The 12,749-nt window shown below is 42.3% G+C and overlaps 1 protein-coding gene across 6 annotated transcripts in view; it reads left to right on the top strand.

Annotated features, from left to right (window-relative positions):
• The first annotated feature begins 1,319 nt into the window (after positions 1–1,319).
• Positions 1,320–12,749, top strand: part of SNX25 (sorting nexin 25) — a 76,070-nt gene continuing 64,640 nt past the window's right edge. For 4 of the 6 annotated variants that reach the window (XM_063135494.1, XM_063135493.1, XM_063135495.1 and 1 more), the window contains exon 1: positions 1,320–2,209. In XM_063135494.1, the coding sequence (XP_062991564.1) occupies positions 1,655–2,209 (555 nt within the window). In that variant the 5' untranslated portion in view covers positions 1,320–1,654. The remainder of the gene's footprint in view (positions 2,210–12,749) is intronic. The other 2 variants (XM_063135492.1, XM_063135491.1) reach the window with 2 other exon arrangements.

The raw sequence follows: 12,749 nt of genomic DNA, 5'->3' as shown, positions 1-12,749 counted from the left end.
AAGCTAACCAGTATCAACAGGATAGCCAAGCTTGTACTTTGCCTGAGAGGGCCATATCTTCCTCTCTAAGTGGCAGTGACTGACACTCCATAAATAGAGTAAAGAGTGTGTAATCCCCAGCTTAGACTGGGATCTCAAGCCTTTCTTTTTTGTCATCGCATAACTTTAAACGAACCCAATAAGAGTATTATAAGCATTAAGGCTGTAAACTTTTCCTGTATAGTTATTAGATGGCTCAGTTCTTCGATTTGGGTAACAAGATAAGGCCTGAAAACGGATTTTAATTTTTCAAGCCAAAAAAAAAAAAAAAATCTTTGTTCCTAAATTCCCTCGCAACTCCATTTTCTTTTTCAAATTGAGTTGAGGCAGACTGAACATTAGGTATGATGCGATCCTATGCACTAGATGCTGGGGCCCACTTACAAATAAACTTGCAAAAGCCTGGCTATGAGGCTGCAATTCAATACGCACTTAATTGCCATTCAGTCCCATTGATCAGTGAGTCTTACCCTCCCAAGGAAATATGCATACGGTGGTCATTAGGATGCTTGCCCCCACAAGCATACATGCTTACATAAGTGCAATCCTACTTATGTTTACTCATACGTAAATATAATATTACAGCCTTAGAATCATGCTTCGGGCTGCAGTTGTATGTACACTTGCTAAGGACTATTGCACTCATGCACAGGGTTGGGCTGCACAACTATTGGTATAGAAAATCGCCTATCATCATCACCACTGCCCATACAGCTAGTACCCAGAGTTGAGCAGCAGAATGTAGCTGGAAACATAAGAGGCATTTGTAGGCTCCTTGCATTATCTCTTTTCTCACTCATGGCGGTTTTTCTAGAGGGACGTGAAGGGCTTTGCTAAATCATGCTGTCTTTTACCGATTCAGGAATTTCCTGACTATTAAGCATGTTTTAAGTAAGCCTGCTTTCTGGATGTTGGTGTGGATATGTTTTGGTAGGTTTTCTGTACAGTTTTTTGATGTGATGCCAGTGACTGATGTGACTAAAGGAATAATTGTGACCTTTTCCTGTTGCCATTTTTCTTTAACTTGGATAGCCAGTTGTGTATATAGTATCATCATCATCATCATCACCACCACCACCGAATAGTAATAGCTGGAGAATAAAGGATTCCACTAGAGGGAGCACTTTTTCAGAGGCAAAACCCTGGGGACTGAGCTGCTTTACCGCTTAGCACTAAGATTGACACTTCAGCCAGCCAAGGAAAGAAAGGGACAGCCCAGAGCTGCTGCTTTATCTGTGCCTGGCCCCGCCTCGCCTACCGGAACGCACGTGGCTGGGTTTCCAGCAGCTGCTGTCATCCAGGCGCTTCCTCCTCCCCCTCCTGCACGCAAACAGGCTCAGTGGGGCCTCTGCTGGCTCCCGGGTGTGATGTGGAGAACTAGAAAGCCAAGGCCGGTCTGAGCAGCGGCAGCTTCAGCTCGCGGTGTAGCAGAGGGAAGTGGCTGGGTCGCTTCTTTCGCGGATCCCGGGTATGAGCCCGGCCGGCCTTTGCTGGCGCGGTGCCTTGAGCCGGAGGACGAGGACGGTCGCCGTCGCCGCGGACGGGGGAGAGGAGACCTTGCGAAGGAGGCCTCAGGGCGGGAGATGTGCTGGTTCCCGGCGGCTCCTGGAGCAGTATGTTCCCCGATACCGCTAACACCTCCTCCAGCAGTGGCAGCGGGCAGCTGGATTCAGCAGGCGCCGCCGTGGGCTCCAGCTCCCCCGGAGCGCAAGGTCCTGGCGGCGGCGGCAGCGGCGGCGGCGGCGGCGAGTCCTGCAAGAAGAGCAGCAGCAGCAGCAGCGTCCCGACAGCAGCGGCCGAGGGCGACGGCGAAGAGGACGAAGAAGAGGCGGCGGCGGGGACTCGCGGCTTGTCCCGCTCCATGCTGGCTGCCGGACTGGGGCTGCTGCTGCTGCTGGCTGTGTCCCTCTTCCACCTCGGCCAGCAGCAGGAACAGAAGGAGGAGGAGGAGGAGGAGGAGGAGGCCAGCGGGCAGCTGTCCTTGGCATTGCTCTTGCTCCGGCTCGTCTTTTACCTGGTCTGCGCCGCCAGCGCCTTCTTACTTGGCACCGTGCTGGCTCTGGTCGGCCAGAGTCGCGGCCGCCTCCGACCTCCGCCGGATTTCCAAGGCGCCTGGAACCGCCGCTATCCAGGAAGGGAAAACGCCGCTCCTTTATTGCGAGCTGCCGTGGTAAGCGAGTGGCCTCCAGCTACAGACCCTTTTCCTTAGGCGCACCTCCTCCTCCTCCTCCTCCTCCTCCTCCTCCTCTCCCTTCGTCAGCCCCGAAATCATGCATTACCCCCCTTTGCTTTCAGATCCTTGGCGTGTGTTGTTTGGCTTTAAGCATCAGGGCTGAACTCATCTGGGCTCAGCCCTCCTTCAAATGGGATGGAGTGACTCTGAGCCTGTAGAGAGAATGCTTTTCTCGCCAAGTAGGGATTAGAGCTAGCTTCTGCCTCCCCCATGAATCGGGGGTTAGAGTGCAAGGTCCTTTGAGTATTGCTTCCAGGTGAAGTTGTGTTTAGGCATCTCTCCTTTAAGCAACTAACAGTTACATAAAACGACGATCCAGGTTAGATCTGCCTTATATCCTCTGCAAACACATGAAAAGAAGGGGGAAATTCTGTCTGTTTGGAGTGTGTGTATGTGTGCTTTGCAGCACCTAATTTCATCTCCCAGTTTCCCTGTTGAATAATGGAGATGTCACCGGTTGGCCTGTGTAGTGACAGTGCAGCTGCTCCACTTATTTTGACTGTGCTGCCCAAGATTTCAAAGGATCGTTTCAGCTTAGAAAAGTCAATGCTGATCTATTGTTCCAAGTAGGATTAAAAATACTTTTCTAGTGCTGGTTCAGTTCAATAGCATTAGTTGGCCAATTTCTTGATGTGTGTGTTTTACAGAGTGCTTAAGTACTACGTGCTTGTGAATAAATACAGAAAAATTTATGGTTCTCAACTTCTAACACCCCTCCTTATTCAGTTGTTTAGTTTAAGTAGGTGTATCTGAATGTGACTTTTATATCAAAGCTGGCTGTATGAACAGTGAGAGTGAAATGGCCCACTTAATGTATACTATTAAAGGGCAGAAAAATTGGCAGTTACCATGTTTTCGCCCTAGGGAGTATCATTTGGATTTTCTGTCTCAGTCACCAAAATCCTGAAGGCCTTCTTTGCATTGATTTGCAGAAGCTTTTGTCTTTGCTGTTTCAGCACTTCGCCTGAAATCAGATGTGCTAGAAGTAGCCCCAGGGGATAGAAGGAACCAGGCAGCATAGGATTTTGGCTTAGTTCTCATAGAAGTGGTAAACTTCTGTTGAGTGTACACTGCAGGTGGGAGTTCATATGTTGGAATGCAGCTCTATACAAAAACACACACACCATAACTCCACACTTACAAAGCTAGATGCTCACCTTCTCCTTGACAATTAGTTCTTTTTATGGAGGGATTTTTTAAAAAATGAAGGAGCATTCCATCATGCAAGCCCCCATCTACAGGCTGAAGTGGTATAGCCCAACACAAATTTATCACTTCAGATGAGTACTAGACCATAGAAGACTTACCAAAGAACCACAAATTCTTCACTGATGGGAGAACTAGTGGGAATCAACAGTTGGATCGTTAGCATTTAGCTTGTAGGAGCTGTCTGTGTTGAATTAGCACACAGGCAAGCCCTCATGCGGACATGCTCTTCTCAGTTGCTTCGGGATTCCGTACCTCATTATACCTTTGGTACTTAGATTTCCATGGAGGAAAAAAAAATCTTGCAAATCAATATCTTTTAATTTGGTAATGTGCTTCTTCTGCCACCCTCCCCCATCCTAACGTCTCAATCCCAAAGATATTTACTAGGAAGTATATTCACTTGATCTGTATTAAATTAAGCACGTGAACTACTTTAGAATCATAGAGTTGGAGGGGGCCTTGTAGGCCATCTAGCCCAACTTTCTGCTTGATGAATGAAATCTTGCTTCGAACTGATTTATATATATACAAATGTATTTCACATTTGGGGAAGATATTCTTGTTCTAAAATGCAAATAGATCAACTGTTGATACACGCAAACATGTTTTAAATGTTCCGGTCAACTGGTCATTTGCATGTTTTGGCGTATCGGATCTCCTGAAAATAATTCACATAAATTGACCACAGAAACGATGCATTTAACCTGCTTTACCATGACAGTTTGTCCTACACGTGTGTTACTTCCCTCTAGGAAAAGGCGTGTGAGCCTCATCATGTGTGGCAATGGCACAAGTACACATTGTGGTTGCAGCTGTGATTATATTCCATTCAAGACCAAAATAGACATATGTATTTGCACATCATGGACTATACCATGGGTGGGGAATCTCAGGGCTGGGGCCAAATCTGGCCCTCCTTTGGTTCCAGTCAGACTCTGCTGGGCTCCCCAGATGGCCACACATCCTGCCCCACACCACTCCATCCTCTAACCACTGATCATTTGGTGGTTTCCCAGCATTTGTGCAGTTCCCCCCCCCCACCACCTTTCATAAGGTTGAAATGACTCTCCTAAGACTTAGTTGCTGGCAATAAGAACTATACGCTATAGTATGCTTGGGTTTTGTTTGTTTGTTTGTTGTATTTTGGCCACACCTCTTTTGTTCTTGGCACCACCCCCTTTGCCTGCAGCTTCACCCACCACCAGAATGCCACTTCTGAGAGCTCTTCCAAAGTTGAATTTGGCCCTTGGGCTGAAACAGGTTCCCCACTCCTGGACTGTGCATTCTTCATACCGAGAAATTACATCCATAGGCAAACTGTCAGTGTGAAGCATTTGCTTGAGAATTATGCATTCAGTCTGATGGACAAATAGGAGCTGAACATAAGAGCATTTTTTTTCTTATTCTGTAATTAAATGAGAGGTGATTTTATTTATTTTATTTCATTACATTTCTATACTGGCCAGTAGTTGAACCCCTCTGGGTGATTCACAACAAGATGATAAAATACAATGTTTTTTGTTTATTCGTTCAGTCGTTTCCGACTCCTCGTGACTTCATGGACCAGCCCACGCCAGAGCTTTCTGTCGGCTGTCACCACCCCCAGCTTCCCCAAGGTCAAGTCTGTCACCTCCAGAATATCATCCATCCATCTTGCCCTTGGTCGGCCCCTCTTCCTTTTGCCTTCCACTTTCCCTAGCATCAGCCTCTTCTCCAGGGTATCCTGTCTTCTCATTATGTGGCCAAAGTACTTCAGTTTTGCCTTTAATACCATTCCCTCAAGTGAGCAGTCTGGCTTTATTTCCTGTAGTATGGACTGGTTTGATCTAATAAAACCTAGCAGCAGTGCAAAGATTTAAAATACAGTAACAGATTTAAAACAGAAACTGAAAGACTAAAATGACTTAGAAAATAAGAAGGCTTCCTGGTGCTGAAAAGAGTACAATGAAGGCACTAGGAGAGCCTCTTTGGGAAGCTCATTGTCTTGAATTTTGTGAGTGCTATTGAGTTTGGACACTATGGGATGTGCTATGTGATACAGTTGTATTATGTATGGTTAGTGCAGGAAGTTGCTTATCCCAGCTGCAATCTGGTAATTCGCCATAGATAGTAATGGCTAAGAGCCAGTTATCTTGACCTCTTTGCTTTGTGGTCTGCTTTTCTCTGCGTCTCTGGCAACTCTTCATTATGATTGGCTCATGAAATGTGTTGGCCAAACCAGCCAGCTTGCATGAGCCCAGAAAAAAACCTGACCATAGCAAGCGGAGCAGTCATGTGCACTGATTCCAAACTTATTGTTTGTACACCAGACAAAATAAATTTGTGACGAATTGCTATCTGCATCCAGCATATAGTTAGATTCCTTTTTATTTCACATTAATGCTATATCTGTGTAAGAATATGGTAGTGTAAGGCTTATTACTTGACATCTAGCAGTCCATTTTTTCTCATTTTTGTTTTAAATTGAAACTTCAGCAGTTTCAACATGCAGAAAATTTTGAAAGTTCGAAAAAGTCGAAAGCTTGAGCTTTAATAGCAATTAATTTCCTCTGTGCCAAACAGGCAGGGAAACCCCTCTGGTAGCAGGATGTCGGACAGCCTTGCTCGGCCAATTAGTGTGGCACGAAGGCGGGCTTCAGGCTCAGCCATGTGATTAAGCTGTTACTATCAGCAGGGAGAGGGAAGGGGATGGAGAGGGCCAATCTGGGTGTGGAGGGAGGGGGAGGGGCCATGCCACATGCAAATTTTAAAGGCGGGATTCACTACACATGAGCCATATTTGCATTATTCCTGAGCCCCTCTGTGGTGTGGCGACTGAGGGAAAAAAAGTGGGGAAGGAGCTTTACATTATAAATGTCTGTACAAAATATATATTACGTTACACATTCAAATAAATTAATTCCACTGTAAACTCTGCCTTACACCATAGTTCAGTTTGGAACATCTGAAGGAGAGCCATGTTAAATGAACACAAAATCAGTAATGATGTCAGCCTTCAAACTTCCTTTTTAACAACAGATCTTATTATGCAGCGCTATTTGGCTTGATTCAATTCATCCCTCCCAGACTAATACAAATCAAGATGATTTTATTTTGGTGACAGAAGAACATGTGCAATCAAAGGCTCTCTAATGGATGTGAGGGCTGGGCTCTATGTAGTCTTTGCCTGTAGAAGGTAAATCCACAAGCACTGCTGTCAACAGACCTGGCGACTGTGTTACATTTTGAATGATTAAAAATGATTCCTTACCTGATAATATAGCCTAATTGGAAGTACATCTTTTTTAAAAAAATCTTCATTGTATTTCTGTGTTCCAGTTGCTAAGCTGGTAGAATAACTTTGCAAATAAGCCCAAGTTACTAGTCTGCAAAATAATTGCTGGTTCATGTATTTTTAGTGCATTTGGGCACCCTGTTGCTTGCTTCTGAAAGAATATTCATGGCTATTACATAGTTTTGTGTCCTTAGCGGTTTGTATACTTAAACTGCTAATCAGCCTTTAGTAATGGGATCAGTTTCATTCTAAAGTGAGATCTAGTGTGTAGTTCCTGATAACTGCTATCTTTGCATAATGGCCCCGCATACCTTTGCGTTCTACTTTTCAAGAATGAACACTCCTTGTCCTTCTAGCCTAGATTCTGTCCCTTGATAACATTCTCAGACTGGGGAGGGGGTAATTTCTTGATTACTTGTGGAAAGGTAACCTTGGAATGACATCTTTTGTTTTGGTAATGAAGTGGCAGCTAGTAGAATAAAATACTTTACAAACTTTTCACACATCCAGGGTATGAATGGTTGCATATTAATATTCAATAAGAGTTATAAATATGTAGGGTGAGGTGGGATGGCACTACCTCTGAGGAGTATAGACAAGAGGATGTCTTGCAGTTTGTACTACCTTGCAAGGAAAAGGTACAGACATACTGGTTTGTCACAAGTGCCCTTACAGCTGCTTACTTCTTTGTTAAGCACTTCACTAATAAATGTACGCTTTCTTCTTTGTTATGGTATTCTTTTATATACCTTTCCAGATTCAAAGGGTTAAGGAAAAAGACAAATTTAACAAAGTTTTATCACATAAATACAATTCAACAACAGTAGTAAACAAAGTGCACTGGCATCTACTGTATACATCTGATTGCCTTAATGTTATACAAGAATACCAAAAGAGAAATTAAAAAAGCAGGTCAAACACGTTTCGACACCGGGGTGTCTTCTGACCCCAGGCTTCACAGAGCTCTTGTAAAATGTATTTGTATGGGCTGACTTAATAGAAAAGCCCTGAACTGGGTAACCAATGTCACTCCTGTCTATCCAATAGAGCAAGCCTCAGTCTATCTGCTGCTGACTGCAGCAGGCTCCCCATTCTCCTTTTATCTGGTTGGCTGTCCATCTTTACTAGAGTTTTATGCTGTTGGGTTTGGGGGCATTTACATTGCAATTTGAAAGTAAGCTGTCTCTCCCCCCCCCATCATTTCTTTAGTCATATGGCTGGCAAATGGAGCACAGTTAGTATCTCAGCCAGGAAATTGACCACCAACTAAAATGCTGACCCATGTCTTCTAATATCCAGAATAGCTTTAATTACTTGAAATACTGGCCCTGGTTAGCATTTAGAGAAGGTGTGCAGAATAAGGTAGTATTATGTTTTGTTGTTTATTCGTTCAGTCGTTTCCGACTCTTCGTGACTTCATGGACCAGCCCACGCCAGAGCTTTCTGTCGGCCGTTGCCACAGTGGTTTATCCATATGTTTTGCCTGCTGTATCTCTTCTTTGTTCAGAGAGTTATTTGTGTTTGTCTGAATATGGAGTTACACTCATGCAGGGTTGGGGGATGGGGTAGACTTACGCTTTTATTGAAGATGCCCAAATGTCTTAGATACCATATTTCTTCAATTCTAAGACGCACTTTTCCCCCATATAAACATCTCTAAAACGGGGTGCGTCTTAGAATCGCGGGTGTGTCTTAGGTTTGTTTTTTTCTGTTGGTGGTACTGAAATTAGTGTGCGTCTTACAATCGATGGCGTCTTACAATCGAAGAAATACGGTAGTTCTTCACAGTGACAGACACTTGTGAAGGATGATAATAGCTTTTAAATATAGGAGGTGTGTGTGTGTGGGGGGGTATTAGCAATTTGTGGAGGGATTAAATTACCCCCCCTTCGTTAGGATCTTTCAGTGGGGGTCCAAAAACTCTCAAGACACTTCTCTGTCCCTTTAAGGATTTTTTTTTATTGCAAGCAATAGAAAGAAGAGCCAACACTCAGAGCGGAACTCTAAGTGTGTGACTGACATCTGATACAACAGTTACATGTTTTATTGACATCTTTTAGTGACGTAAATATTGCATAAGATTACTTATCTTTGTTACACACATGGTCTCAAAAAACAGGATGCGCATATTGTCATACACAGTAGGAACATGGAGTACACGCAGTTACATGTATAGGCATAACTGGTAGGAACACAGGATATAAGTGAGTTCCAATTAGGAACAATTAGTTCCATCAGGGTGAAGGTACAGGATATAAGCATAAAAATATCTAAATTAGCCATTATATTTGACATTGAGTCCCAAGTTATTCTTATCCTTCTCAGTCATAGCCAAATGTCAAACCACAATTTGCTGCCAAAATGTTAAGCTACATTTTTCTTTACCTGTCCGAGGCGTAAAACCCAAGATGGAAGGAGTCAGGTTAAGGTTATACCCCAGAATTCTTCCACACAGTTGCCTAGCAGTTGCATGACTGTGCATCTAGATCATGAAGGAGAAGACTTTTTATGGTAAAGATCTGCCAGAATATTGATCTTGGTTCTTTCAGGAGATAAAAGTATGGTGGAAGAGTGTCCATCTTGGGTTGCACTGAGAATTGGTAGACTTCAGAGTGTGTGGTTTTTGTAGGTGGTTAGACTGGAAATAATTTTGTGCCAATGTGGCTGATTTAACTATGTCAAAATGGTCAGGTCTCCTTTGAGGTGTAGTACCACATACAGAATCCCAAACAGGAAACTCGAATATTTTTAACATAAGAAACTTATAGATTGGTTCAAAATAACTACGATTTTCTGGTTTAATAAACTCTTGTTAATACAGATGAGACCAGACTTGCAAGTAAATCCACAAAAGTTACTAGCCTGTAAAATGTTACTAAGCTGTTTGCCAATACTACCTATGCTAAGCATTTGTGGAGCAAAAGAATTAACATTTGTACAGTCTTTTCTTCCTGGTGACACTGCCACAGGCAAACTTGTCAGTAGCTATATACATGCCTGATTTAGACTTCATTCAGTTGTAAAAATGTAGTGGAACTAGAAAAAATCACCTGCATGCTACTCTCTAAGCACTCTGATATCACAAAAGGTTAAAGTGCATAAAGAAACAATCAATCAATTCTGATTTTGACTGTTTTTTTTCCCTTATAATTTCTTGACATTTTTATAAAATCTGAAATTGTGTGGCTGATTTGTAGAACTGGATATTTTTTATATTTGCATGATGTTTTTTGTTTTGATGTTAATAGTTGTATTTGAACACGTTCATAATTATTGTAAGCTGCCCAGAAAACCTCATTACTGAGTGGCATATAAATATTGTAAACAAATAAAATCCATAAAATGTAATGGCAGTATTTGCAGTCAAAACTTCATTGTGGTTCCTAATTTTCCAATATTAAAAATGTACCAAAACAATCTGTGGATGAAAGCACAAAGTTTAAATAGGAACACTATTGTAGATAACTGAGAATTATTTCTGAAATCTGTATTTGTTTTGATATGGTTACAGTAAATCCTTGCCCAATGAGTCTGTATGTTTTTGGGCTGTATAATTCTAGTCAAAGTTTTTACCAAAAAAAATCTTAAAGGAGGAGGAAGCGTTTGCTACATTGCAAACATAACACTCCAACAAATCAGAGTAATCTCTATTACTTAGTACTGAAGTAGTTTCCCAAGAGCTGTCAATAAAGACTGGGATCCAAAGAATCATGCAAGTAATTCTACACATTGAAGGTGCTTTGGGTTGATTTTCTTGAATATTCGCTCCCCAGGCATGCAGCATAATAAATCACTTGTGAATGAGGGGACTTTCCAAATCACATTGTGATATGGCATGTAGGAGGAGGGTAGAAACTGAGGGGGATTTTTAAGATTAGGGGGCAAGGGGGGGAAATGGAAGTGGCTCTCCTGTACATGAAAATGTGCACATGAGATTCGTTCAGACAATCATATTAGCTTAATAAACTGAAATGTGAACAAATATTTTGCTCCCTTCCAGCACCGTTGCAGTGCAAACCAGAAAGCCTCTAATTAACCATTTTGTCTGAACTGGGAAGCATTTTGTCTGCACTACCAGCTTTGTAATAAGCCAGAATATTAAACCAACTTCAAACTGTGTTTTAATATCCTGGCTTGTTCTGAAGCTGGTAACCATGGTTTCCCAATTCAGTTGAAACAGGAAATGTTAATTAATTAGAATCTCCCTCTTTTGACTTGCTTGAAGAACAAAGTGACTGAGTGTACAGAAAAAAAGGCTCATTCATATCTTGGCTTAAGCGAAGAAATGATCGTTCAAACCTGGTGATAGTTATGTAGGAATTACATATTCAGTTCTTAAAATAAAGCTTGGATAATAAATACTAAAATTTTATTAGAAGCAGTAACTTTTCATTACCAAAGTAAAATCTGACATGAATGGAAATCCAGAGATACTTGGATCTTCTGGTGAAGAATATTAATTGCATCAATATTGAACATTAAGCATGTTTGACTCATTGGATATTGCTTCTTCTGCAGCTTGGTTTTTAATCTCTCTCTCCCTTGACCATAGTAGAAAAAATCCTTTTGTGGACAATTCAAGATCTTTATGTTCCTGGCTTCATGCCAGGTTTGTTTTCCTCATGGTGTCATAGAAATCATAGATGGGCTTGGTTATGGGAGTTGTTTTTCTTTTTTCTCAGCATCATTTGAGAAAAATCAAAGAGGTTTAGATAAATATGCACCAAACTGGTTTTTATTGCTTGTGCTGGATGTCTGTGAAAGCTTTGGGGAAGGGCTGTAGCTCAGTGGTAGAGCTTGGTTTGACCTTGGTTGGGACCTGGATACCTGAAGGGCTGCTTGTCTCTACCTGTACCTGTCTGGACACTAAGATCTTCAGGGGAGGCCCTCCTTTGAGTGTCCCGCCAACTACTGACATGCAGATGGTAACTAAAGAGGAAATGGTTTACTCAGCAGTGCATCCTGAGGGTGGAGTGCTCTCCCCAGGTAGGCTTGCCTAGCACCACCTTTGATGACATTTTATTGCCAACATCATTTTATTTCCCCAAGGTTTTTAAGCCTCTGTATATTACTTTTATGATGCTTTTTGCTTGCTGGGAAGGACCTCTTGAGTCTTTGGATAGCAACTGGCAGTTGGAGTAGACAGTACCGGGCGATAATCTAATTGGATAAAAACAGCTACATATGTTCATAATATATAAAGAGAAAAGACTTTGCGTATGGATTTCAAATGTGGTAGTGTTAGCAGTCGTAATATACCTATAAAGGGAGAGGCTCCACCTCTGTAGTAGAGCACTTGTTTTACATGTAGAAATTATTATTTATTTATTAATTACATTTCTATACCGCCAAATAGCCGGAGCCCAAGTTCAATCGAATTGGTAGCAGTGTAGCCCTAAGGACACTTGCTAAGACACATGTATGATTGAGTTCAATGTGTTTAGGATTTTGGCCTTGGAAAGAAGATACTTGTTTGAAACCCTGGAGAGCTGCTTCCTTTCAACCTAGTATTATCTAATCCAGTTGATTCAATCTAAGGCAGCTCCTTGTATCATCATAGCATTTAACAGTAGTAAGATATGAAATAACCCGGTATGTTCAGAAAATTTCTTTTATTTCTTAATTGCTCTTTCAAATTGCACACATCCTGCTATCCTCTTGCACAGCAGTGAACTATGCATCTGTGGCTCTTCCACCACCCTGCCCCCAGTAGAAACTGCCAGACAGTGTTCCTATTCAGAAGACACCTTAAACCATGGCTTTAACCATGGTGGTTAAGTCAGAAAGCCAGGCCGTGTTCAGAAGACACCTTAAACCACAGCTTTAACCATGGTGAATAAGGCTTTTTGCGTTATTCACCATGGTTAAAGCTGTGGTTTGAGGTGTCTTCGAAACACAGCCCGGCTCTCTGGTTTAACCACTGCGGTTAAAGCCATGGTTTAAGGTGTCTTCTGAACGGGGCCTGTGAGGGGGGTGGATTTTAATTGGGGAAAT

Source organism: Elgaria multicarinata, chromosome 10, assembly GCF_023053635.1.
Source record: "Elgaria multicarinata webbii isolate HBS135686 ecotype San Diego chromosome 10, rElgMul1.1.pri, whole genome shotgun sequence".
Taxonomy (NCBI): domain Eukaryota; kingdom Metazoa; phylum Chordata; class Lepidosauria; order Squamata; family Anguidae; genus Elgaria; species Elgaria multicarinata.
Note: the sequence above shows the minus strand (reverse complement) of the source record. Positions and strands in the feature narration are given on the sequence as shown.